This window comes from Fukomys damarensis, unplaced genomic scaffold (assembly GCF_012274545.1).
Source record: "Fukomys damarensis isolate Sample0158 unplaced genomic scaffold, DMR_v1.0_HiC HiC_scaffold_22, whole genome shotgun sequence".
In the NCBI taxonomy this organism is placed as follows: domain Eukaryota; kingdom Metazoa; phylum Chordata; class Mammalia; order Rodentia; family Bathyergidae; genus Fukomys; species Fukomys damarensis.
The window spans coordinates 11,710,549-11,734,879 of NW_022900934.1; the positions used below are offsets into that span (position 1 = coordinate 11,710,549).

The window sequence follows — 24,331 nt, forward strand, 5'->3', positions numbered from 1 at the left end:
GGCGAGGAAAGCCAGGCCAGGGCAGTGCCGATGCTCAAGGCCGCTCCACCAAGAAACCGCAGAGTTCAGAGTCAAGGTCCGGAGCCCACGGGTCCCGAGGAGGGCGCTGCAGACAGGTCCGGCTTCCAACGCAGTCATCTCGGATTTATTTTGATAGATATTAATGCATATGCCGGTAGTGCCAAAAAAAAAAGTTATTGTCACCTGTTATTTCTTAGGGTAAGGCTGAAATAAAATGAAGAAAGTAAATTTACACATAGAGTAGGACACGAAAATGTGGACCGTTTGTTTAGGGATGCACACATTTGTACTGAGAACTGTGCGGAAAAGGAAAGGGATGAAAGGAACATGTGCTCAGATGTCATCTCCAGGGTGGAGAAGGACCCCAGAAAGTATGGATGTTACCAACCCCCTGCTCTGTTCCCCAGCTTGGGTGGTGCGTTTGCAGGTGTCTGTTCAGCTGTGGTTCATAAAGTACATGCAAAGTTCTCTTCTACATATCAGATATGTCACCTTATAACACGACTATAGAAGGTGTCCCTTGCAGTGAACGCAAATCAAGACACTGAGACTCAAAAGCTAATTGGTTTTTTTTGGTGGGGGGTACCAGGGATTGAAGTCGGGACCTTGCATTTGTGAGGCAGGCACTGGAACCACTGAGCTAAATTCCCCGGCCCAAAAACTGTTTCAAAAGCACAGGGTTTGTTGAGCAGAAGTGGAGCAAAAGTATGAAGAAGTTGATACAACTGAGACCAAGGATGCAGCATCGGGCAAGGAGGTTCTGTCTTCCAAGCTGGCCGATGCAGGCACCAGAGCTCTCTGGCCTCCTGTCACCCCCAGGATTGAGCGGGGAGCCTCACAGGCTGTAAATGACCTACAGATGCTTGCCAAGTTGACGACGGAGTCCCGATCCGGGCCCCTCTGCTCACAGCTCTGTGAACTTGAGCAACAGCCGGCAAATACTTTGGAGCATCTGCCGGGTGTTGCTTCCGATCTGGGTGCTGAGAGTGCAGAGACACATTTCAGAACCCATCCCTGTCCCCTGGCGCTCACACATCCTGGGCAGCAGTGGTGTGTGTTTGTGTGTGTGTGTGTGTGTGTGTGTGTGTGTGTGTGTGTGTGTGTGTTATGGCAAAATGTGGTGGGGACCTGAGGATGGAGTGGCGGGGGGCAGCCAGAGGCCACTTCTGAAAGTCTTACTGGAATTCACCAGAGAGTGAGCTCAGGTGTGCAAAACTGACCTACAAAAGCGTGTGTCCAGAAAAGTGTGATGTTTAGGGGACGAGGGATGTGGTCAGAGGTGAGTGAAAGGGACTCGACAGCCAAATGTCCTTCCCGGGATTCCCCACAGGAGCCAGAAACCGCCCCCACACCCACGCACCGCAGCCGGGATCACGGACAGGACACAGCTGGCAGGGTCAGAACAAGGCAGGAAGCGAAGACCCGAGGGTGGCTCAGAGGCAGGGTGGTCCGGGCTGCTGGCGAGCTGTGGCTGAGACATTGCCCCTGGACTGATCGATGGTCTGGCACACCGTGAACAGGCTTAATCACCCAGCAGTCCTCCACTCTCCGTTCTTCTGTATCATCCTGTTTTGCAGAGGAGGAAACTGAGGCTTTCAGAGTTAAATAACTTGCTCAGAGTAAGGAAGAGGTAGGGCTGGGGCTTGTTAACCCAAAATGAGCTGACCTGAGCCCAGCTTCTTAGCTGCTGCCTTCCACGTCCGCTTGGGGTGTTCCTGGATCCTCTCTGCCCCACCCTCTGCCTCTTCTTTCCCTCTCTGACTGCTCTAAAAGGCTCCACTCTTTCTGGTTCTTTTGTGTGATCTGTCCATGCCCTACAGCTTGGGAGATGCTTGCCTGGGGTCTGGGCTTGTCACAGGCTTACCTCCGTGACTTGCTCACCTCCTGGACCCCAGGGGCCCAGGCTCTCCAAGGCTGGGTGGCTGAGCTGTGTATAGATTCACTCGGCCCGGATTTTCTGTGCACCAATCAGCAACAGCCAGTGTTTTTGCTTTTGTTTTTTGTTTGTTTGTTTGTTTTGAGACAGGGTCTCACTATGTAGTTGAGACTGCCCTGAACTCACTATGTAGCCCAGGCTAGTCTCGAAATTACAGCAATCCTCCTGCCTCAGCCTCCCGAGTGCTGGGATTACAGGCGTGCGCCACCACGCCCGGCAACAGCCAGTGTTAAATGGTGCAGATATGGTGCCAGGAGTTTAGATATTTCCCTCATTAGTTCTGAAGGCTTACTGACAGGGTTGTAATATGATTGGGTTTATATTTTGGTGGGGGGAAAGATCCTGCGAGCAATTTATTGCATCTAGAGCTCATTAACTTCAAAAAACCACTGAGTCCTTTCTTTGGTGCAACCCCTCTTCTTGATCCCAGGGACTCTATGGTAATGAAGCTAAGATCTTTAGCACAGAAGTCCATAGTTCGATCAGGACTTAATGTAGGTCCAGGCCATCTGCGCCTGCCTAGAAATTAGCTGCAAAATCTTGTGTGTCTGAGCATTTTTCTAGCAAAAACGTTCTTAGATTTCATCTGTTTTGGTTTTTGTTTGTTAAAACAGCCTTTTTGACCAGGCTGGCCTTGAACTCTCAATCCTCCTGTCTCAGCCTTTTGTGTAGCTGGGATCACAGGCGTTCACCGCCACACCCAGCATCATCTGATTTTTAACAGAGATTTAAAAGCTCATGCACTGGGGTCAGACTGACCTGGGTTAAAATCCTGGCGCCATCTCTTCATAGCTGTGCAAGCTTCCTTCTCTGGACCATGGAGCTAATGATACTTAATAGGGAAGTTGTAAGAACAAGATAAGGTATTGCATGGAGAGGTTTAGCACACACACTCAGCAAATGGCAGCGCTTGTTAGTATCATTGGCATCGTTGTGAAAGCAATGCCCAGCCCTGTAATCGTGTGCACCATGGTCAGCTCAGGAGTCACCAATTATGGACTGCAAGTGAAATTCAGCCTGCTGCCTATTTTTGTAAATAAAGTTTCATTGAAACATACTTACAGCCATTCATTCGTGTGTTACCCAAGCTGCTTTCACGCTGCAAATGCAGGGTGGAGGCCTTGCAACAGAGAATACATAGGCTTCAAAGCCGGTGGTCCTTTACAGAAAGAGTTTGCCTGCCCCTGGGCTTGCTGATTAGCTGGGACTCATTTCTGTTCCCTGGGCCTTAGTGTTCACATTTGTGCACTAAATGGATTTGAATAAATAATTTGTCACGCAGTGACTAGGGAGGTGTGAAAACAGCCCTGAATGTGGAAGTAGCGTGCTGATCGTCGCTGGAGGTTGCTGACTAACTCCTCCTCTCTTCTCACCACAGATCCTGGCCATAATTTCCATTATGTTCATCGTCCTCTCCACCATCGCCCTGTCACTCAATACGCTTCCTGAGCTGCAGAGCCTCGACGAGTTCGGCCAGAACACGGATAACCCGCAGCTGGCCCACGTGGAGGCCGTGTGCATTGCGTGGTTCACCATGGAGTACCTGCTGCGGTTCCTGTCCTCGCCCAAGAAGTGGAAGTTCTTCAAGGGCCCGCTCAACGCGATTGACCTGCTGGCCATCTTGCCGTACTACGTCACCATCTTCCTCACCGAGTCCAACAAGAGCGTGCTGCAGTTCCAGAATGTCCGCCGCGTGGTCCAGATCTTCCGAATCATGCGTATCCTGCGCATCCTCAAGCTCGCCCGCCACTCCACCGGCCTCCAGTCCTTGGGCTTCACTCTGCGAAGGAGCTACAACGAGCTGGGCTTGCTCATCCTCTTCCTTGCCATGGGCATCATGATCTTCTCCAGCCTGGTCTTCTTTGCGGAGAAGGATGAGGATGACACCAAGTTCAAAAGCATCCCAGCCTCCTTCTGGTGGGCCACCATCACCATGACGACCGTTGGGTACGGAGACATCTACCCCAAAACTCTCCTGGGGAAAATCGTTGGTGGTCTCTGCTGCATTGCGGGGGTCCTGGTGATTGCTCTTCCCATCCCCATCATCGTCAATAACTTCTCTGAGTTCTACAAGGAGCAGAAGAGGCAGGAGAAAGCCATCAAGCGGAGAGAGGCCCTGGAGAGAGCCAAGAGGAATGGCAGCATTGTCTCCATGAACATGAAGGACGCTTTTGCCCGGAGCATCGAGATGATGGACATCGTGGTTGAGAAAAATGGGGAGAATATGGGTAAGAAGGATAAAGTGCAGGATAACCACTTATCTCCCAACAAGTGGAAATGGACAAAGAGGACACTGTCTGAGACCAGCTCGAGTAAGTCCTTTGAAACCAAGGAGCAGGGATCTCCCGAGAAGGCCAGATCATCTTCCAGTCCTCAGCACCTGAATGTCCAGCAGTTGGAAGACGTGTACAATAAAATGGCCAAGACACAGTCCCAGCCCATCCTCACTACCAAGGATCCAGCGCCGCAGAGCAAACCAAAGGAAGAACTTGAAATGGAGAGCATCCCCAGCCCCATAGCCCCTCTGCCGGCTCGTACAGAAGGGGGCATCGACATGCGCAGTATGTCGAGCATCGACAGCTTCATTAGCTGTGCCACAGACTTCCCCGAAGCCACCAAATTTTCCCACAGCCCTTTGGCATCGCTCCCCAGCAAGACCGGGGGCATCACAGCTCCAGAGGCGGGCTGGCGGGGGGCTCTGGGTGCCGGCGGTGGTAGGCTGGTGGAGACCAACCGCACCCCTGATGCCGGCCATCACTCCGGCTTCTTCATCGAGAGCCCCAAGAGCTCCATGAAGACCAACAACCCTTTGAAGCTCCGCTCGCTCAAAGTCAACTTCATGGAGGGCGAGCCCGGTCCGCTCCTGCCCGTTCTGGGAATGTACCATGACCCTCTCAGGAACAGAGGGGGAGCTGCGTCCGCCGTGCCCGGATTGGAGTGCGCCATGCTCTTGGACAAGCCTGTGCTGAGCCCAGAGTCCTCCATCTACACCACAGCAAGTGCGAGGACACCACCCCGCTCGCCCGAGAAACACGCAGCAATAGCATTCAACTTCGAGGCGGGTGTCCACCAGTACATCGATGCTGACACGGACGACGAGGGCCAGCTGCTCTACAGCGTGGACTCCAGCCCTCCCAAGAGCGTCCGCGGCAGCACCAGCCCCAAGTTCAGCATCGGTACTAGATCCGAGAAGAACCACTTCGAAAGCTCCCCCTTACCCACCTCCCCTACGTTCTTAAAGCAGAACTGTATTTACTCCACCGAGGCATTGACTGGAAAAGGCCCCAGTGGTCAGGAGAAGTGCAAACTTGAGAACCACATCTCTCCTGATGTCCGTGTGTTGCCCGGGGGAGGAGCCCACGGGAGCACTCGGGATCAGAGCATCTGAACCCCCCACCTCGAAGGGAAGACCAGTGGGCAAGGTCCAAGGAGGACGGCTGTTCAGCTTACTTGCCACAGAGCTTTTCTTCATGAACTCAGAAACAGAAAAGCCCTGCAAAGCTCCCAGGGAGAAGAGAGACTCACAGAAGTCCCCTAAGACCTGGACAGCCATGACGGGTCCATCAGCATGAAATTGGCCAAGCCGTGGGGACAGTGCCTCCTGATAATAATTCCACTGCCCTTTTGGGGAGATGACACGAGCAGAGCTCACAGCCACCTCTACCACCATTCTAGACCTAGCTGAGGCCGCCTGCTTCCTCCCCATCCTTCTCTGGCGGCTGTCATGGCCTCTGAGGGCAGCCTCTCCATCCCTCCTGGCTTCAGCTGGAGAAGGAAGTGGCTGGTGTTAAAAGAGTGCATTGAACATGCTGGTATCAAGCGTTGCCTGGCTGCCTCTAGGAAAACCTGTCCGTCACCTCCTGGATCCCGCTGTTGGAAGGCCCCAGGGAGCACTTGTGTCACGGGGAAATCGCTCCATAAGCCACGATCCCAGAGCAAAACCCTTACTCAAATGACTTCATTGACTTCAATATTCCATAGAACCTGAGATTTTATTTTGAGATACCATCAGGGTGAGTTGCACCATTTGTACTCAATTCTAATTGCCCCCCTGGCAATCTGGGAAGGGTTCAGAAGGCAGGCACGCAGCCAATGGGATGAACTCCGCATTGCTTTAGGGTGATAGAAAGAAAATGATTTCTGTACACCACTAGTGTAGACTCAAAAGATATCCAAGTGTCAAATATGCAAAAGAAATAGCTTATTCAAAGAGACTCTGTGTTACTGAAGAACAGCATAAAAATCTGATTTCCTTTTTTACCTGCAAAAATGAAAGGGAAAAAAAAAAAAAAAACCTCATTAAATGCCCCATCCAGACTTTTGAATACTTCCTGCTGAGGCAGGGAAAGCACCTACTCTACTAGAAATTCTTCTTTGTTTCTTGTGGTATTCAAGCTAAAAGAAATTTAATAAAAAGCACTTTATGTTTTTCAAATATAGGTTCTACCAGGGACAGTGTCACCATCTTGCACTTTAAAACAAGCACTATTTCCTGTGGGCCACCTGCTGGCTCTGTAGTTGGGTTGTTGCTTCAAACCCATTTCCAGCCACGGTGGGTGTCATCCAAGTCGTCAGCTCCCTCCCTGCCCCTCTGGAGCTTCCCCTCACCCTCGTGGGCCGGGCAAGGTCTCAGCCCCTGGTTAGGACCTCTCCTAAAGTCACCTGCACATCTCAGAAGGTCCCAGCGACGGTTGGGCATTGGGTGTTTGTTCTTTCTCGTCAACCAGCCATTGGTGTGTTTTCAGTGTTAGTCTGTCCTACAAGCTCAGCTCTCCTTCCTGCAGCCATCATTGCAGACAGTACAGACAAAAGCAATAAGTATTTGTGCACATCCTGAGCGGTTCTGGTGTATTTCTTGGTGTTGGTCTTCCTGTCCTAGTTTGATGACCTGCTATCATCCCACCTGCTTTTACTCCAACGGCATGGTGCTGTTGGCCATTCCTCAGTGTGGTGACATTGGATGGAGCCACTGGTTCCTACGATGTTACTGTATTGGTTTATGTGTCAGTAGAGATAACTTATTTTTTGGTCTGCCCATCTGTAGTACAATGGTATACTGTTGATGGATGATGTCCCAAGCATCATAGTGTAGTCCTGCCTGGCTTCAATCCAGTGACAGGCGTCTGTCTTCCTGGTGGAACAAAGACATCACGTTGGGTCACTTTTCCGTAGTGTAATCGCTGCTGACCTGCCCATGGGTACCATGGCCTGACCCACCTGTCCCTATACAAATGTCACATTGTCGTGACGTTGCCCGTAAAAATGTGTGCTCTCTGCTGCGTGTGAACTCAGTTTATGGTACTTCTCGGCCTCTCCAGGGATCGTGGGTCCTCTCAAAAGGGCGTGGTCCTGTTAGTTGCAGTGTTAACAAAGAAAATGCCAGCCTGACTCTTCCGAGGAGTCTTCAGAGTATTTGCAAGCAGATCAAAGGGACTGAGGGGGGGCAGGGAGACTGAGTGTGGCACGGGGTGGCATCCCAGAGAGGAAGCACAGTGCTTCCAAACCCCTTTGCTGGGTGTGCAGTAGGGCTGGGACCTTTGAGGAGTGACTGCGGACAGTTCTCTGCTGGCCATCTTCTGTGTGTCTCTGTTTTCATCGCCATTTCTGTCCATCAGCACAAATGTGAAAATTCAGGGAAAACAAATGCTTTTTGATAAAAGTAAATAGTTGTGATTTCCGATTCAAATATTTTTAGAGCTGATGCTATCTGTAAAAAATTAATAAGAATAATATAGTCTATTTTACATATCAGGAAAGTGAACATGTTTAAATATAGCCATATACAGTGAGAAGGAACTTACCACCTCTTCTTCGAATCAAGGCATTTCGTTGTTCGTCAGAAGCAGATGAGAAGTATACAGTTTGGAAATGATTCCTTCCTTCCTTCTTTCTTTCTTTCTTTTTCACGAATAACCAATTGGTGCAACTCTCCTTGTAACCAAAGGCCCTTTATGCCTTGTGTCATGTAGGACCCAGCCCTTCCTCCCTCGTGTGTTTTGTCTGACCTTGAAATAGCATTTTATTGAGTCACTTTTGAAGGGTGAATTCAGAAGTTAAGAACCTACCTTTTCAGGCTTCATAGCCAGAGTCCTATAGAGTTCTTATAGAAACAGAATCATTGAAAATCAGCATATACTATGCTTAGAGAGTATTCCGTTTGGGTTTGGGTTTGGGTTTTCTGTTTGTTTGTTTTTCTTTTACTTGTATATGTATGTATTGCAGGAATACAGCTTTTGCCCAGCACTCAACTCAGAATAGCATAGTGTACATTTTCCCAGAAGCCCCCACACCCACCAAAAAGGAACATACCCAGATTTGCGATGTGCATTCCCAAATCTGTACCTGGGTACAGGTCTAACGCACTGGGAAATCTACCTAAGGTCTCCACTGAGAAGCTGAACTTCATAGACCATCTTGGTAGAGAAGAAGAAAGCAGTGTTTTGGAGGCAAAGACTGCTTTAGCGCTTTCATTTCCACCCGTTGCCGGACTGGCCAGAGGGCGGGGGGACACAGATCGATCCAGGTAAACAGAATGAGGGGCTGGGGTGGGTGGATGCCTGGTCCCTTTGGCAAATTCACTGAGACTCGTCAAGAACTTGAGTTCCAACTTCCACCACTTTCAGAAAGGGCTAGGGGCCAGGTGGCTATGTGTCCCCATCACAAGGGAGTATCTGGCCAGCGGGAGAAGAACTGGCCACGGCATGGAGGGGCCGGTTCATTCACCGTTTTATCTCTGGGCGAAAGAAAACAGCTGGTCTTCGGTGCAGTAGATTTCTCAGTGCCTTCTTCAGGAATTCTATCTTAAGCACACTTCAAGAGAAAGAAGAAAAGGAGAGAACATTTGTTCCCATGAGGCCCCTTTCTCTAAAGAGATCAGGAATCAAGAAGAAGAAAGAGAAACAACAAAATCCTGAGGCGGCTGTTTCCTTTCCACCTGCTCAGCTTGCCCAGATAATTGCTGGGGATACAAACTTTTCAAACTGATTCCTGAACCTCTCCTCCGCGTGTCTTGGTAATTGTAGCCTCGTCTCTGCCCTTTCTCCTAAGACCATGTTTCTAAGGGGGGAAAAAACAGTATTCTCTTCTGTAAAACTGTAATGTATTGTTGATATTTGTAACTATTGTATATTTCTGTCTTACTCCAGTTATGGCTGGAATCTCTAGTCCATGAGCAAGGGGATATTTAAAATTCACCATGAACAAGGGTCACTAAAGCCAGGAGTCTCCTCCCTCTCCCTCTCCCTCTCCCTCTCCCTATCCCTCTCTCTCTCTCTCTCTTTCTTTATTTCTCAGCCACCTTGTCTCAAATAAGATAATCCCAGGCATTTCAGCATCAAGTAAATTTGAATCAAAGAAGGACACAATAAAAAAGCCTCCAGGATATGCGCCTTTGGGAACATTTTTTCTGTACTCTTGAAGTTGGCAGGAGAAAACAGGACAACGGGAAGCCTCCAGCCTCCAGAGGGCTTTTCCTCGCCTACTGCCGCTTCTATGGCAGCATCCAAATGCTTTCATGCCACCAGCCAGGGCCACCCAAACCAGCCCTGGCTGCACACAGAAATAAGTGTTACCTCTGCATTTTTTTGTTGCCATTTTCCTGGCTCTGCAAGTGTCTGATATGTGACTACATCATAGAATGTGCACACATCTCAGAGTAGTCTATTTTTCTGTTCAGAAAAAAAATATATATACATATATATATATATATATATATGTATGCATTTTTAGCACATTCATAATAGGGCAACTGAGTCTAATTTGTTTTACTATACAAAGTAATACCTTGAGAGCTTTATTGTTGGTCAGTATCACAGCTGATGTTTTCTGGTCTTTTTCATTTCTTCCCATCGTCCCTTTGGATGTTTTTTCATTTCTTCCTTTGGAATCTGATTCTTGGGAAGTAGGGAGGACTTTGGGGCTTGACTTTTGACGTAGGGATTCCCTGGCACTAGGAAATGTCTGCTCTTTCCTCATCTGGTCTGTGTCCCTCTTCCTCGTTGTCCTTAAGAGTCCAGGGCACAAGCGCAGGAGAGACAGGAAAGCTGGCTAGAACTGGCCTCGGAATCAGGATGGCACACGGGCTGCTTACGCTCCTGCTCCGCAGCTCCCGGAGGCCTGAAGGGACTGAGTTTCCTCATCCCTGGACCCCGCCCAAGTCCTCCCTGGCCCAGCTGCGCTCGCCCCCCCTGCCCCACAGCCTCTCCCACCACTCAGACCTGAAGGCAGCGGATGCTCAGGTTCTTCACACCTCAGAACGTGCTGGACCTCCGACCCCGACTTCTTCCAGTCCCTCATGTCAGTCCCGTTCTAACCGCCTCCCTGACGCCGTGGCCAGATGCCCTGTAGCCAGCACAGAAGTGATGCTCCCAGAATCTGCTGTCTCACCCTCCCTTTCCTTTCCAGCTTCTGGCTCCACGAGATTTCTTGCAAAGATAGTGGTACTTTTCCAGTTTCCACCTCTTCGAGCCTTGGAGAGTTCTTGGATTGTCCTGATAATTAATTCCGTGAGGCATTGTTCAGCCTCAGATAGGCAGATGGCGTCTCACTGAGCAGGATCTTTAAGGGAACGTGATCTCCAACCATCAGCTCCTGCAGGATGATAGAGAAGGGCCAGGGAATCTCCAGCCTGCTTTCATCCCAGCTTTGATCTACCACTTGCCTCCCCATCGGCCGTGGAGCTCTGGGCTCTGCCCAGTATCAGACAGCAGTGAACCATCCTCAGCGGCTCAATCCCGGAGGAAGCCAGTCAAAGTTCATCTTTATTATTCTGAACCATGACCCTGAGCAGCTTCCTACCCGCAAAAGTCCTGGTGATCTGGTTCAAACCAGAGCTAAATAAAACAGACAGTTAAAAAAAAAAAACTTTTGCATAAAAACAAAACCAAAAAATTACCTCCCAAGAGTTTCCTTGGTTCAGTGCCCAGATAAGCAAACGCCCCTGTCTGTGGTTGTCCTCATTAAGAAAAGGTTGGTTGTGTAGCCTGGATTGGGTTTCCATTCCAGCTGCTGATGCTATCTCGCTATCTCTCTCTCTCTTTTTTTTTTTTTCTTTTCTTTTTTTGTTGCTGGGGATCTAACACCAGTCCTTGTGCTTGTGAGGCAGGCCACGGAACCACTGAGCTACATCTCCGGTCCCCTGATGTTGTCTTAACCTAGGGTTTCTCCTGAATTTTCCAAGAACCTGAGCTCCTGAGGAATCAGTTTTGGAAGGGGCTGCTATTAGAGTGAACTCAGTTCTTCACCTCTAACCCTAACTTTGTTTTACTCAGCAAGGGTGCTGAAAAGATCCCCTAAAGCTGGCCAGGATAGGGTAGAGCTGAGCTGAAAAAGAAGCCCCCAATCTGCCAGATGGCTGCACACAAACAGTTCCCTGTCATTTTCTGCCGTGAGAGTGACAGGGAAGTCAATTTCAGCTCAGATTAAGGAAGTCCATCTAACAAGTTGGGGTGTCGACTCATGAAGGCCAGTGAGCACCATGGTGGGTAATGAGCTTTCATCCCCCGAGGTATTTAAAGGGAGGCTGGATGATACACAAAGTGGGTATTGCAAAGTGTTCCTAGCCTTGCATGAAAACTGGACTGAAAAATGAAGGAAATTCTCTCTGCTTCCTGGTGTGTGTGTGTGTGTGTGTGTGTGTGTGTGTGTGTGTGTGGTGCATTCTGGGCACAGCCTTAAGGCAAGGATGGAGCTCAGTTAGCAGGAGCTCAGATTCTAGGATTTGGAGCCGTCACGGGGGGTTGCCAAAGCAGGAAGGTAGTAGCAGGGCACCCTGCTTTTGTCCCGATCCCTGCTGCACACCCTGTCAACACCCAGCCCAACCCCAGGGGCCTAATAGGGACCGCACTGGCACGGGACACATGCTACCCCTCCCTAAGCCAACCAAAGAGCAACCCACAAAGTCCCCACCTCTGGCCATCTCACGGTGCTTTAGCCTTCTACCCAGACCCTGTGCGCTCAAAGCGACTCAGTGATCTTTTACCCAGTAGCAGCCACCCACTGCCCAGGCAGTCACAAATAGCACCTTCCAAAGGGCTTCCCACCACTACCATAAGTAAACCGGGACATCCCATGCAAGACCTCCAGAAATCTCCACCCATGATATAATTCAGAAAGGCAAAAGGGAAAAGGGCAGGCAGCCATAGTCAGCTTTACAGCAAAACAAAGGCTTCAGCGCCTGCAGTCAGAGTGCCCGTACCCCTTCCCCTGTATCCCTTTGTGTCAGTCCTGGCTCCTGCCTACTCAGAGCAGAGCATTTGGCCTGGGGGCTCATTTGCACACAGTAGTTTTGGAGGAGGTGGGACTTCCACATCGGGGTGGGCCCGAGTCCAGGCGGTCTTAGGTTTTGTATCAGGTGAGACCTGCCAGTGTGTTTGGATGGGCAGAATGAGCAGCTGCCTTCCTCCAAAACCAAATGAAACAAAAATCAGTTTCCAAGGTCACATTCTGTGGAGGCTGTGCCCTGCTGAAATTGCTCGGGATATGAGATTACTGTGTCAGGACAGTTCGTGAAGACGTAAGAAACTCCCAATTCTGTCCCTTTTGCATGTGCTCCGGCCACACAGAGATCACCAGTCACTTCCTGCCCCCTGAGCTAAGCTGGGCTGGGATGAACGGGAACGTTTGGGTCCCTGCTCTGCATAACCCTCTCTGGGGCTTGGAGCTCAACAGCCAGGAGCTGGGTGTGGCGGTAAGTAGGCCGGCGGCTGGCTCCTTTCTTTCCAGGTCTAGCTTGACGTTAGTCCGAGGTCAAGGGCTGGGAGCCCCGTTTTTTGCATCAGGACCTCGGTGAGCCGCCAACGGGTGCGCTTGGCACACAGCAGTCGTCACACTTGTGATACGTGAGTGGATGTGGGTGACGGGTGCCCGAGTGTGTGGGGAAGAAGGGAGTCAGGTGGGTTCTCTGGCTGTTTGCGTTGCTAACTGGGGAGGAAGGAAAAATGGGAGCCCCCCTCCCCGAAGACCATAGATGCCACACCGATGCCATCTGGGACCATGGTGAAGTCCAAATTTGACCTTTGTAGGCCCCGGCCCGATAAGGGTCACAGCCCTCTCTCAGAGCCTCACCTCCAGGGGGCTGCAGGGGCAGCCAGCCCCATCCCTCCTTTCCTGCCTGGCACTTCTGGCCTCACTTTGAAGGCGAGCTCATGCATCCCATGGGAAACCACAGAGTGGATTTCTAGTGGGCTGAGCCGAGGGCCGAAAGTAGGGGTCTCCCTTGGTCTGGAATTTGCTGGTATGGGCAATGGGCGAGGACGTCTGGGCCTGGAGCGCATTTCCTGAGCCGCGGAGTCCAGCTGCACGAGAGGGCGTGCCTGTCCTGCTGTTAGAGCCAATGCTCTCCTTGTATCTGAGCCCTGAAGCCCTCCATGACAGCACGTGCCCCCATGCTCTCAGCTAAGACCCTCTGTCCCTCCCAGGAACCTGTAGTGTGAGGTTGGGGCTTTTCTGACAGCAAAGCCATCCTGATCACCCCACCCATGATGGGGACCAAGCCAGTTACATTAGCCATAAGTGACCAACATCCTCAGCCACTCTTCTCGGGTTGCATTTGTGGGTCCTGTTCATTTTTCAACAGTTGATGTCTCTAGTCCTTCCTGTAATGGTGAAAATAAGCATTGAGCACACTCATGCTCACACACACACACACACACACACACACACACAAACGGAAACCAAACAACAGAAATCCCAGTGTCTTTTTATGCATGTAGTGAGATGAAATCGTGATCCTTGTGTGACTTCCAGCTGCGTCCTGTCTTGTAAAATGTGTCCAAATGTTTAAGAATTTCCAAGAAAACGGTCCCTTAATGAAGTCCGCAGAGTTCAATAAAAGGTATGGAGAAAACAAGCTTGGTAGTGTTTGTTTTCTTTTCTGGAGGATACAGGAAAGTACGGGTGGAAATATCTACAAGAAGGACTGCATCTAGACGTCTAGGGGCCTGTTGGTGGCATGGACATTTTCTCTTCCCCCTAAACAATGAGAGCATGAAAATGTTGGCTCATTGGCCCAGATGTGGAAGCCAATAGCAACACAATCCCATGCAGCATTCGGGGATCAAAGCCCGAACTCTGTCCATTTGTCAACCGTGCCTGGGTGCCCTGCTCGTGAGAATGTCTCTCAAGAGGGTGCAGAAGCTCTGATGGTTGCGGGGATGGGGCAGGTAACCTAAAGGAGGAAAGCGCCCCGGCTGGGAGGCATAACGGCATGGTGGTGTGTGCGGCAAACTGGAGAACATGCACCTGTCTGAAGGGCCGGTCCCTGCCTGACTGTTGCACATTGAGGCTGCATTTTATGGGAAATAAATGCCGGCAATGAATCCCAATTTCTCTGGTCCTGTGTTGGCCAGATGAAGCATGCACAGGGGCAGACCATAGCCAGGCTTTTTGTGATCCCTGCCATGATTAATAAGGCTTGCAGGTCCCGGTATTCACTTTCTACTACTGTGTAATAAATACCCCCGATGCCCAGCTTAGTTCAAAGTATCTGTGGTCTCTTGCCTTTCATGGGGCAAGAGTTCAGGGCCACCCTGGCTGAGGGGCTCTGGACGAGGCTTTTCCCAGCAGTCTCGGTTAAGGTATCAGCTCCTGTCGTCTGCTCCCCGGAAGAGCTGCTGCTCCTGCTCATGTGGCTTGGGAGCCTCTGTTCCTTGCTGAGTGTCGGCAAGAGGCCTCTGTCGCTCGCACTGTGGCTTTGCGCAGGGCTCTAGAATGTCCCTGTGGCACAGTGCTGGCTTCCCTGGAGTGCATGGTTCAAGCAAAGAAGCCAGGAGGGAAACCACAATGACCTAGTGTCAGAAACCAGACTCCATCACTCGCACCAGCCTCCATGAGTCTCTGAATCCAGCTCACACCCCAGAAGACAGGAATTCCACATCCTTAGGGAAAGGATCAAAGGTCTGGAGACCTGTTTCATTTTTATTTTACTTTTGGAAGTGCTGGGGATGGAACCCAGGGCCTCGTGCATGCTAGGCAAGCATCCCCAACCCTGGAACCATATTATTTATTTATTGACTTCCTTACTTATGGGACCCGGGATCGAACTCAGGACCTTGTGTTTACAAGGCAGGTGGCGGCATCACTGAGCTAAATCCCCTGCCCAATATTCCAAAGCCCACGTAGTGGAAAGAGTAGTTTTCAGACTTTAGACTGTACTATGTACATTCCCCATCACCAAGTGAAACAAAGGATAATTCGAACCCCCAAAGTGTGAGGCCCCGGCTTCAATCCCTTGGCCCTGAAAAGACAGAGAAGGGAAGGAAGGCAGTCGCTTAAACACAGCATCGTATTAGATGCGTCATAGCCCTCGGCACCTAGGGGCCAGCTCATCCCGCGGGATGTTCAGCAGCGCCTCTGGACCGCACCCATGGGACACGAGCACCCGTCTCAGTTGCAACAACTAAAAATGTCTGCAGATGCCCTCGGCTGTCCCTCGGGGGACCTGCAGGTGAGAACCACCGGGAGAGGGGCGGTGCCCACGATCCAAGGGTCCAGTGAACAGCACCGTTTCCTGGTCCCACCAGACCCCAGTCCTCCCAGTTCCTGCCACCAGCTTCTCCCTTGTCTTTCCAGAGGTGATTTTTGCAAACACACACAGGCACGCGTGTATGCGTACGTGTCTCTTCGTGTTTTGTTTTCTTTTACCACGCATGAATAGTAGCATACTATAGGCACTGCTCTGTGCCTTCTTTTCGCTTAATACCTCTCGGAAATCAGGCTGCATTCACACCCCGGGAGCTTCCTCATTCTCTTGTGAGCCAGCCTCGCACCCTATTTTACATGGTAATTGCTAGTCTCCTGCTGCTGGGTGTTCAGGCAGCTTCTAAACTTTGGCGCTGGCCCTCAGTGCCGCAGTGAGCGGCCCATTGGCAGCTCCTCTGGGCTCTGCCTGCAAAACAGACCAGGAATCTGCATTCTCACCCCTCCTCTGCCACAGCCACCGCTGTCCACGGCCTGATCGTTGCGGCAGTCACTGGACTGGGCTCCCTGCTTCTCCCCTTGGTCTCTTTCAGGCTCTTCTCACCACAGTGGCCAGAGGGAACCTGTCACACTTTCAGTCTCATCATGTCACTTCGTCGTCAAACCTTCCCCGAGGCTGCCCATCACATGAGTGAAATCTGAAGTCCTCAGCGGTCTGCAAGGTCACAATCCACTGGGCCCTGCTCTCACCGTTCTGGCCCAATGTCACCACCTCCCTCCTGGACTTCAAACAGGCTCGCCCTGGGCCCTAATGATGCTGCCCTCTTCCCACCTCCCCCCTGCATCTCTGCCACCCTGGACTGCCTGTCTTATAACTCATCTTCTCCCTCCCTGACCAGCACACTACTTGCTTGTCAATTTTCTAATGTACTAGCCAGGGATTTAGCTCAGTGGTTCTGCTGCCTGCCTCACAAGCACAAGGTCCCAAGTTTGATCCGCAGTACCAAAAAAAATTTTTTTCTAATGTACAAAGCATACTTCTACCCCAGGGCCTTTGCTCTAGCTGTTCCTTCTACTCCTCAGAACATCTTTCCCAGGCCAGTAACGTGACTCTCAGCCTCACTTTTTTTTTTTTTTTTTTTTTTTTTTTTTTTTTTTTTTTTTTTTTTTTTTTTTTTTTTTTTTTTTTTTTTTTTATGCGGCAGGCACCAGAACCACTGAGCCAAATCCCTGGCCCTCAGCCTCACCTCTTTGGTCACTTCAACAACCCTTTTATCTATGACCCTATTTAAAATAGCAATCATTCACGCATGCGCATGCACACTGTTTTATTAATTTATTTTGTTAATTGTTTATCTCCCTCCGATTGAACATAATCCACAAGCATAAGGACTTTTGTTAGTTTTGCTCTCTGTTGTGCTTCCAGGGAATAGAAATGTGCCTGGCATGTAGCATGTGCTCAATAATTTGTTGAATATTGAACCAAAAAACCCAAATGTCTGTTTAAATGGGACTCATTTCATATTGTGTACAGATTTCTCTTTAAAAAACATCCTTGAAAGTTAAGCTGTTGATCAAAGAGTTTGCAAGTTCCTGAAAGTCTTTTTTTCCCCCGCTTCAGCACTGGGGATTGAATCCAGGGCCTTCTCACTTAGCTACACCCCATCGCTTTTCTATTCTTTCTTTTTTAGATAGCGTCTCATGATATAGTTTCATGATATAGTTCAAATTGGCCGTGAATGCCTCAGGGCCCCATCTGCAGAGCGCTGCAAATGCCCTCAGCAACCGCCCTGAAAGGGCCAGGAAAGGTGTCCAAGTGCAGGGCTAGATACTGATTTTATTTGAAATTTTGATCTCCTTAGTCACCTTCTTCATCGCCGGGACAAAATACCCGGCTCCACAACTTAACGGAGAAGTTTCTTTTGACTCAGATTTTAGATGTTTCGGTCGGTGCGTGGTGGGTAGTGTAGTGGAAAGGCCTGGGCAGAGGAGAGCTGCTCCTCGGGCACACAAGAATCAGAGCCAAGGGAGGAGCGGGGGAGGGGAAGGGAGACAGAGCCCTGGGGTCTCCTCACAGTGACCAGGCCCCTCCTAACAGGAAGTCAGCTATAAACCCCTGTAATCCAGTCACCTTCCAACGGTCCTGCTGATAATCACATGAGGCTTTAGGAGAGCATCTACATTTAAACCCTAACTTCGATACTTTGTTCTTTTGTTCACTCAGGGCTTTGGGGATCACTTTTCATTTATTTTTAAATAGAGTAGGAAAATATTCTTCACGATGTAGCGGTTTCGGCACCCCCTGGGACCTTGCATATTCGATATCTGGGGGCTGCAATCCTGAGCAAAACCAACCCTTGCCTTCCTTCCAGAGGCTCATCCAGTACACGGATTAAAAGACACAGTACCTCGGCTGCTAAAGGAGGAAAAACAAAGACGGTACAGAGATGAGAGAGACTAGAGCCCAAGAAAGGGACTAAAAATAGAATGCATCTCTCGCGAGTCAGTTTGAAAGATGGAACGAAATGACCCATGCCAAAGATCTGGTGCAGAGCCCGGCACTGCAAATGCTGCAGAAATATTGGCCATGAGTGAGATTTCCATGTGGGGCTGGCGCAGCGGCTGGGACTCTGCCCCACCAAGAGCTCCCAGCTTGGAACAGCGCTTCCTGTGTTGGGACCCAGAGGGGGCAGAGTTCCTCAAACTCTGTGAGCCAGGGGCCCTGAAAAATCTGACGAAACCCCCAGACTCCTTCTCAGAATAATGCTTTCAGGTAAAATAAAATACATATGTTTACAAAGGAGATTTACTCTGTTGAAATGCCATTATCAAAATATTTTTAAATGTGTGCTATAGAAACATATATGCCTCTTTTTAATGAATTAGGTAACGATCAAGCGGTGACTCTAATAGCTACAACAATTTTAAGGTAATGAAGAACACAAATGCTATTTCCAGACATCTGTAACAGCCATGATGAAATACCACATGATCTGTGCTTTTCCGTGTGTGTGAGACAACGTCACCGGAACTGCTAATACTATTATGATTTGTGGTCTATTAGTAATAACTAAAGCAAGTGCTATCTTGCAGGTATAGATCAATGGAAATACAGTTTTGTCCCACTCTATCCAAGTTCACTGAACCAGATTATGAACTTGTGTGTTAGAGCCCTTTAAAATCTATTTCATGACTCATAACTATTCACTTTTCTTGAACACAGAACTTTTTACACTGAGCTACATCCCTGACCCTTTTTATTTTTCACCTTGAGACAGGGTCTTGATAAGTCACTAAGTTGCCCAGGCTAAGCTTGACTTTTCCATCCTCCTGCTTCAGCCTCCCAAGGTGCTGCATGGATGACAGGCGTGCACCACCATGCCCGGCTCTGACTGGCACTTTTTGAATGAGAGAAGAAGACATGTGGAACAGAACAGAAAGAGCATACATTGCTCCTAAGAAGGTACAAACAGATTTGTGAAACTGTCATTACAGTTGTGTGTTGGTGCACGCACACACTTGTGTGTTGTACATCACGATGCAGGATATACTTATTCCTGAAACTCATGGTCAGAAACATCTGAGAAACAATATCGCAGGGGACACCGGGCCCTGCTCAGCCCCTGTCACATCACAGACATCTGCGAACATCCCTGTTCCCCCTCTGACTGCTGTCAGCCCACCCTTTTGCCCTAGCACAAGTGTCATATAAGATACAGGCTCAAAAAAGGCTATGCTGTCAGTGACTTCACAGCCGCCCCCCACCCTTCCCACTCGGGGAGAAGAGCAGGTGCGGCGATGCCGGTGGCCTGAGCTCATGGCCTGTTGGGGGACCTACTGCTGCTGCTGACCACATGGCCCAACAGCAAATATTAGGAGAGCTGTTTGTGCACAGCCAGCTGGCGGCTCGTCTGGAGGTGCCAGGCTGCAAAGGTTTGGGCCAATTTAACCACCTCTCATGAGTTGCTGGAGGGATCTAAGGCCAGGCAGCTATTCTGTGCTTTTTCTGGCTGCGAGTGTGATCTGATTCCATTCCTGGCTATCGGAGTGGATCGTTGTGAGGGGCAAAAACCAAAAGGTCTCCCAGGTGGGAAAGACTTTGGGGCTGCAGGTGGGAGGTGAAGAACCAGGGATTCCCTCGGTCAGCTGTGTGGGCAATTAACCCCGCACTGACACTTAAGACGTTGCTAAGAAGGGAAGATGGGCTTGGGTGGGGGGTGCGGGATTTCAAGCTGCAGCCCAGCCTAGGGGTCGGGACAGGATATTTGAAATCTGAAACATCTGAGTTCAAATCCTGGCTACGTCACTTCCTTGCCATGTGACCTAAAAGTTGATTTCCCTCTCTGAACCTTGGTTTTTCTTCTTCATTAAAGGGGGAAATAATAGCACCTATCCCGAGGTACTGGGGAGCTGCAAAGAAAAGATGGAAAGTGTTTGGCCCAAGAGTGGGCATGCAGTGGGTGTCAGCGTGGTGGCTCTCACCATGGCCATGGTTACTGTCCCCACTACAGCCCGGACGCGGCGCATTCCTCAGTAGGGTTTACCCCCTGCTAGCACGTCACAGTGCCTGTGACCACGGGGAACGCAAAGTCGTGCTTCTCAGCATGTATTGAGCACAGACTGCGTGCCAGCCACAACTCCAAACTCTTCTGAGCGGTTTGCTAATTAATTCACAGCAACAACCCTATGAAATACAACCTAGGAAGCCACCATCATGAGCTGTCAACAGCAGCAGCCCCGTGAAATCAGCCTCACCCTTCGTTTACAGATGGGGAACTAGATTAGTTATCTATGGCTGCATAACAAATTGCCTCACCACTCTGCGGCTTGAAATAACAACAAACATTTATTATCTCACACGGCTTCTACCACTTGGGGGACTTGGGAGCGTCTTAGCTGGATGGTTCTGGCAGGACTTACTGTTTTCTGACTGGCTTATTCCACACGAAGCATAGAGCCCTCAAGGTTCATCTGTGTTGGAGCAAGTGTCTGAATCTCCTCCTCCTCCTTCTTCTTCCTCTTCTTCTTCTTCTTGGTATCCAGCATCGAACTCATGACCTTTTGCTTATAAGGCAGGCGCTGGCACCGCTGAGCTAAATCCCCAGCCCTGAATTTTCTTCTTTTTAACGGCTAATTATATTCCAGGGTCTCAATGTCATTTTACTTGGAAGTCACACTAACTGTTGTTTTCAAAGTATCCCACCCATCACCCAGGTGTGTCCTGCTCCCTATGGAAGGGGATCACACACACAATGAACACTAGGAAACAAGACGTACTGGGGACGTGTCCTGGAGACAGGCAGCCACCCAACTGAGGACTTAGCAACTCACATAAGGTCACACAGCAGGTAACGGACAGACCCAGAGCTTGAGCCCAGATCTCACGACTCGGAAACGGTGTATAAATGGGGCACGGCTTCCATTGGTAAGGAAGAGGTACTTCATGAGGTCGAGATCTTGGACCACAGGTCAGCAGGCCTTGGTTGGGGTCTCTGTCCTGACAGTAATCCACCCCCTGCCCTCAGTCAGCATACTACCCTCAAAATCGCAAGCTTGGGCATCTGAAATGAACAGACACTTCTCAAATAAGAAGGACCAGCAAATAAATATATGGAAAAATGTGCAACATCACTGGTCATTCAAGAGATGCAAATTAAAACAATGCAGAGATGAGCCGGGGATTTAGCTCAGTGGTTCCACTGCCTGCCTGGCAAGAGCAAGGTTCCGAGTTGATCCCCAATACCAAAAAAAAACCCAACCAAACAAACAAAAAAAACAATGCTGAGATTCCATTTCAGTCCAGAAAGAATAGCTGTCACTAAGAAATCAACCAACAACAAATCCTGGCAGGGCTGTGGGGAAAAAGGAAGCCTTCTCCATTGCTGGTGGGAGTATAGACTGGTGCCAACACTGTGGAAATCAGTGTGGAGAGTCCTCAAAACAAAACGAAACAAAACTAGGACTAGAGGTTCCATTTGACCCAGCTATTCCCCTTCTGAGTGTCTTCCCAGAACAATTAAAAGTATCATACCACAGCAATCTATGCATATTATATGTTTATACCAGCACACTCTGGAATAGCTAAATCTTGGAAACAGCCTGAGTGCCCATCAACCAATAAAAGGATAAAGAAGATGTGGTTTCCTTATGCCATGGAGTCCCACTCTGCCATAAAGGAGGATAAGCGTAGACATCTCTAGTGAAATGGATGCACCTTCGGGCCGGGGAATTAGCTCAGTGGTGCCGCCGCGTGCTGTGCAAGTTCCCAAGTTTGATTCCCGGTACCAAAACAAACAAACAAACAAACTAAAAAAACTAAATAAATGGATGCACCCTGAGATCACAGTCTTAAGTGAGATAAATCGGACACACGTGTTTAAATACCAAATTGTTTCTTCAGTGTGAGAAACTGAAAGTGTAAATAAGGACCGAAATGTCTAACAGATACTAGGAAATGGGAAGAAAATAGAAAGGGAATAAAGGAGGGGGAAGAGGGAAAGGAAAGAAGGGATGAGGAACAAAAGAGAATAGAAGGAAAAATGGAAACAAAGCTTTTGTAAATAAGGAGGGAAAGAAGGGTCGAAGGGCGGGGAAAGGAAAGGGGGGAAAAAGAAGCAAGATCCATCTCACACAGGTACAGACTTCCTACGACGAATGTGATCATGATGTATATCTACAATGTAGCAATACGGTACATTTTATGTGCCAAGGCTGTAACTTCCCATGGCTTCCGTGACTTGGTTCACCCAATAGAAGTGGGAGTCAGACGACTTGGGCTCAGATCCTGGTTTCTCTATGTCCTAGCTGTGTCATCTGGGACAAGTTACTTCACCTCCCTGTGCTTCGTGAACCAGGATGAGGAACGGGGCTGGCGTTAGGATTTAATGGGCCATCTCTCATAAAATCCTTGTCGCGCCGGGCGTGTTGGCACACGCCTGTAATCCCAGCACTCAGAAGGCTGAGGCAGGAGGATCGATGTGAGTTCAAAACCAGCCTGGGCTACATAGTGAGTTCCAAGTCAGTCTCAACTACCTAGTGAGACCCTGTCTCAAACCCCCCCGAAAAAAAACCTTGTCGTGCCCAAGAAATGTTGCTTACTTCATCTTGACCCCCTCTGCACCAGCATGAGCTCCACACAGGGCCTCCCGAGGGGCAGGCAGTCGGAAAGGGTTTGCTGAGTGGATCCAGGCATTTGTTCCACAAATATTTATCTAGCACCTTCTCCGTGCCAGATCCTAGCAAGACAAAGGGGTGCAGTCTGTGCTCAGCCGGGTTTATAGTCTCCTGGTGAAGATGGCCAATAAGTACTTAGGGAAAGACATACATGAGAGACCCAGCGACTGTTCAGCGCTAGGAAACCAAACAGGTGTTTTAGAGTCACTGGGAAGGGCACTGCAGGGAGACAAGCAGGGAAGAAAGGCCACTGAGGAGGCAGCTGTGGGACAACTCAGGAGACAGGAGGGAGCCCACTGCAGGAAGAGCTGGAGAGCAGGCAGGCAGAGGACACAGCTCAGCTCCCGGGGAGGCCGAGTGAGGAGAGGAGAGGTGGCAGGAGGTAGCAGGGGCCAGCAGAGGCCCATCCCTCAGCACCTCGTAGCCTGCAGTTTACTCTGATTGCAGCGAGCAGCCAGGGGGCCCTCCACGCCAGGGAGCCTACAATCTTGCAGCCCGGCACCCGCCCATCCCAAGTCCCAGCCCAAAGCCTGCTGTGACTGCTCAGCAAGGCAGCGCCGGGCTCCCTGGCAAGTGTCTCAGCCGGGAGCTGCTGTCATCCATCCCTGTCACGACCTCTTCTCGAGTCAGACTCGAGGCCCCATTAATATAAATGAGGTCCTCTGCTGACTCGATTCCCAAATGAGTCCAGAGAGTGAAGATCTCTATTCCAGGAAATGTGAAATTTATATAATGAACATTGAAAGGAAAACTGGAGAAGTGGCTGCTTAAGTGCCAGTTTCCTGGAGAAGTGAGCCAGGCCTGTGCGTCTGGCAGAAGACAGATGGAGGTGCCACTGAAGGCTGTGGGAGCCCATGGCCAGCAGGGAGGCAGGGGAAGCCCAGCTCGCCTTCCTTCCCTCATTAAGATCACTCGTGTTCACTGCCACCTGCCGCCCCTGTGCTGAGCACTTCCCTGCAGGGCCAATCTCTTTTAACCCCCGTGGCCATGTGACAGGGAAGGTCTGCTCTGTCCCGCATTCACAGAGGATGCAGTTGAGGCCTGTACAGGAGACGCATCCTCACCAAGGTCACACAGCAAGGCCGTGCCTGCCGTGGACACGGCCTCCCCTCCCACCCCTCACACGGCCTCTTGCCCATAACTCACACAATGGAGACTGAAAGCAGAAAGGCCCAGGGGTCAGGCACACCCGGATCAGCCTCGAGCACAGCTACTGACCTGCTGTGATCTTGGGGGAGCCTCTCGCCTCCCTGAGGTCATTTCCCTTATAACCATAGCCCCTTTGCCACAGGACTCATCTCAGAGTTAAAGGAGATACTGTACAAAGATGCCAAACACAGGATCAGCTGTGTGTGTGTGTGTGTGTGCGCGTATGCGCTAAAAACATTGAAGGGCTGTTTTTCCCTCTCTCCATGAAGTGGACCCTCATTAGTGCTATCATTCTTCTAGTTAGATATATTAGTGAAAAGAAATCTCTATTTCCCAACAGGGCAGCAGAAGTCCCAGGATTTACTCTGATTGGATCAACGTGGATCACATGTTCATCCCATGACCAATCTCTACAGCCAAGGCATTGACTCCGCTGATTGGGCCACCTGAGTCACATGAGCACCCTGGGAGCCTGGGGGAGAGGGCACAGAAAGTCCAGGCTGAGCCGTTGGACTGGGAAGGGAAGGGGGTCAGGTCCTTAGAAAAAAACTGGGGTGCTGCTATCAGAAAAACAGGGAATCTTTGCCAGGCCAGTGTGAATACCAGATGATACTCCTGGCACACACTAGCCCCTAC

The 24,331-nt window shown here is 50.0% G+C and overlaps 1 protein-coding gene across 1 annotated transcript in view; it reads left to right on the top strand.

Moving 5' to 3' along the window:
- The window catches only part of Kcnb1 (potassium voltage-gated channel subfamily B member 1), a gene marked incomplete at its 5' end in the record, with an annotated part of 94,572 nt that extends 80,942 nt beyond the window's left edge, over positions 1 to 13,630 (top strand). Inside the window, one exon of the mRNA XM_010618235.2 lies at positions 3,336 to 13,630. Within this exon, the coding sequence (XP_010616537.1) occupies positions 3,336 to 5,345 (2,010 nt within the window). The remainder of the gene's footprint in view (positions 1 to 3,335) is intronic.
- Positions 13,631 to 24,331: the final 10,701 nt, after the last annotated feature.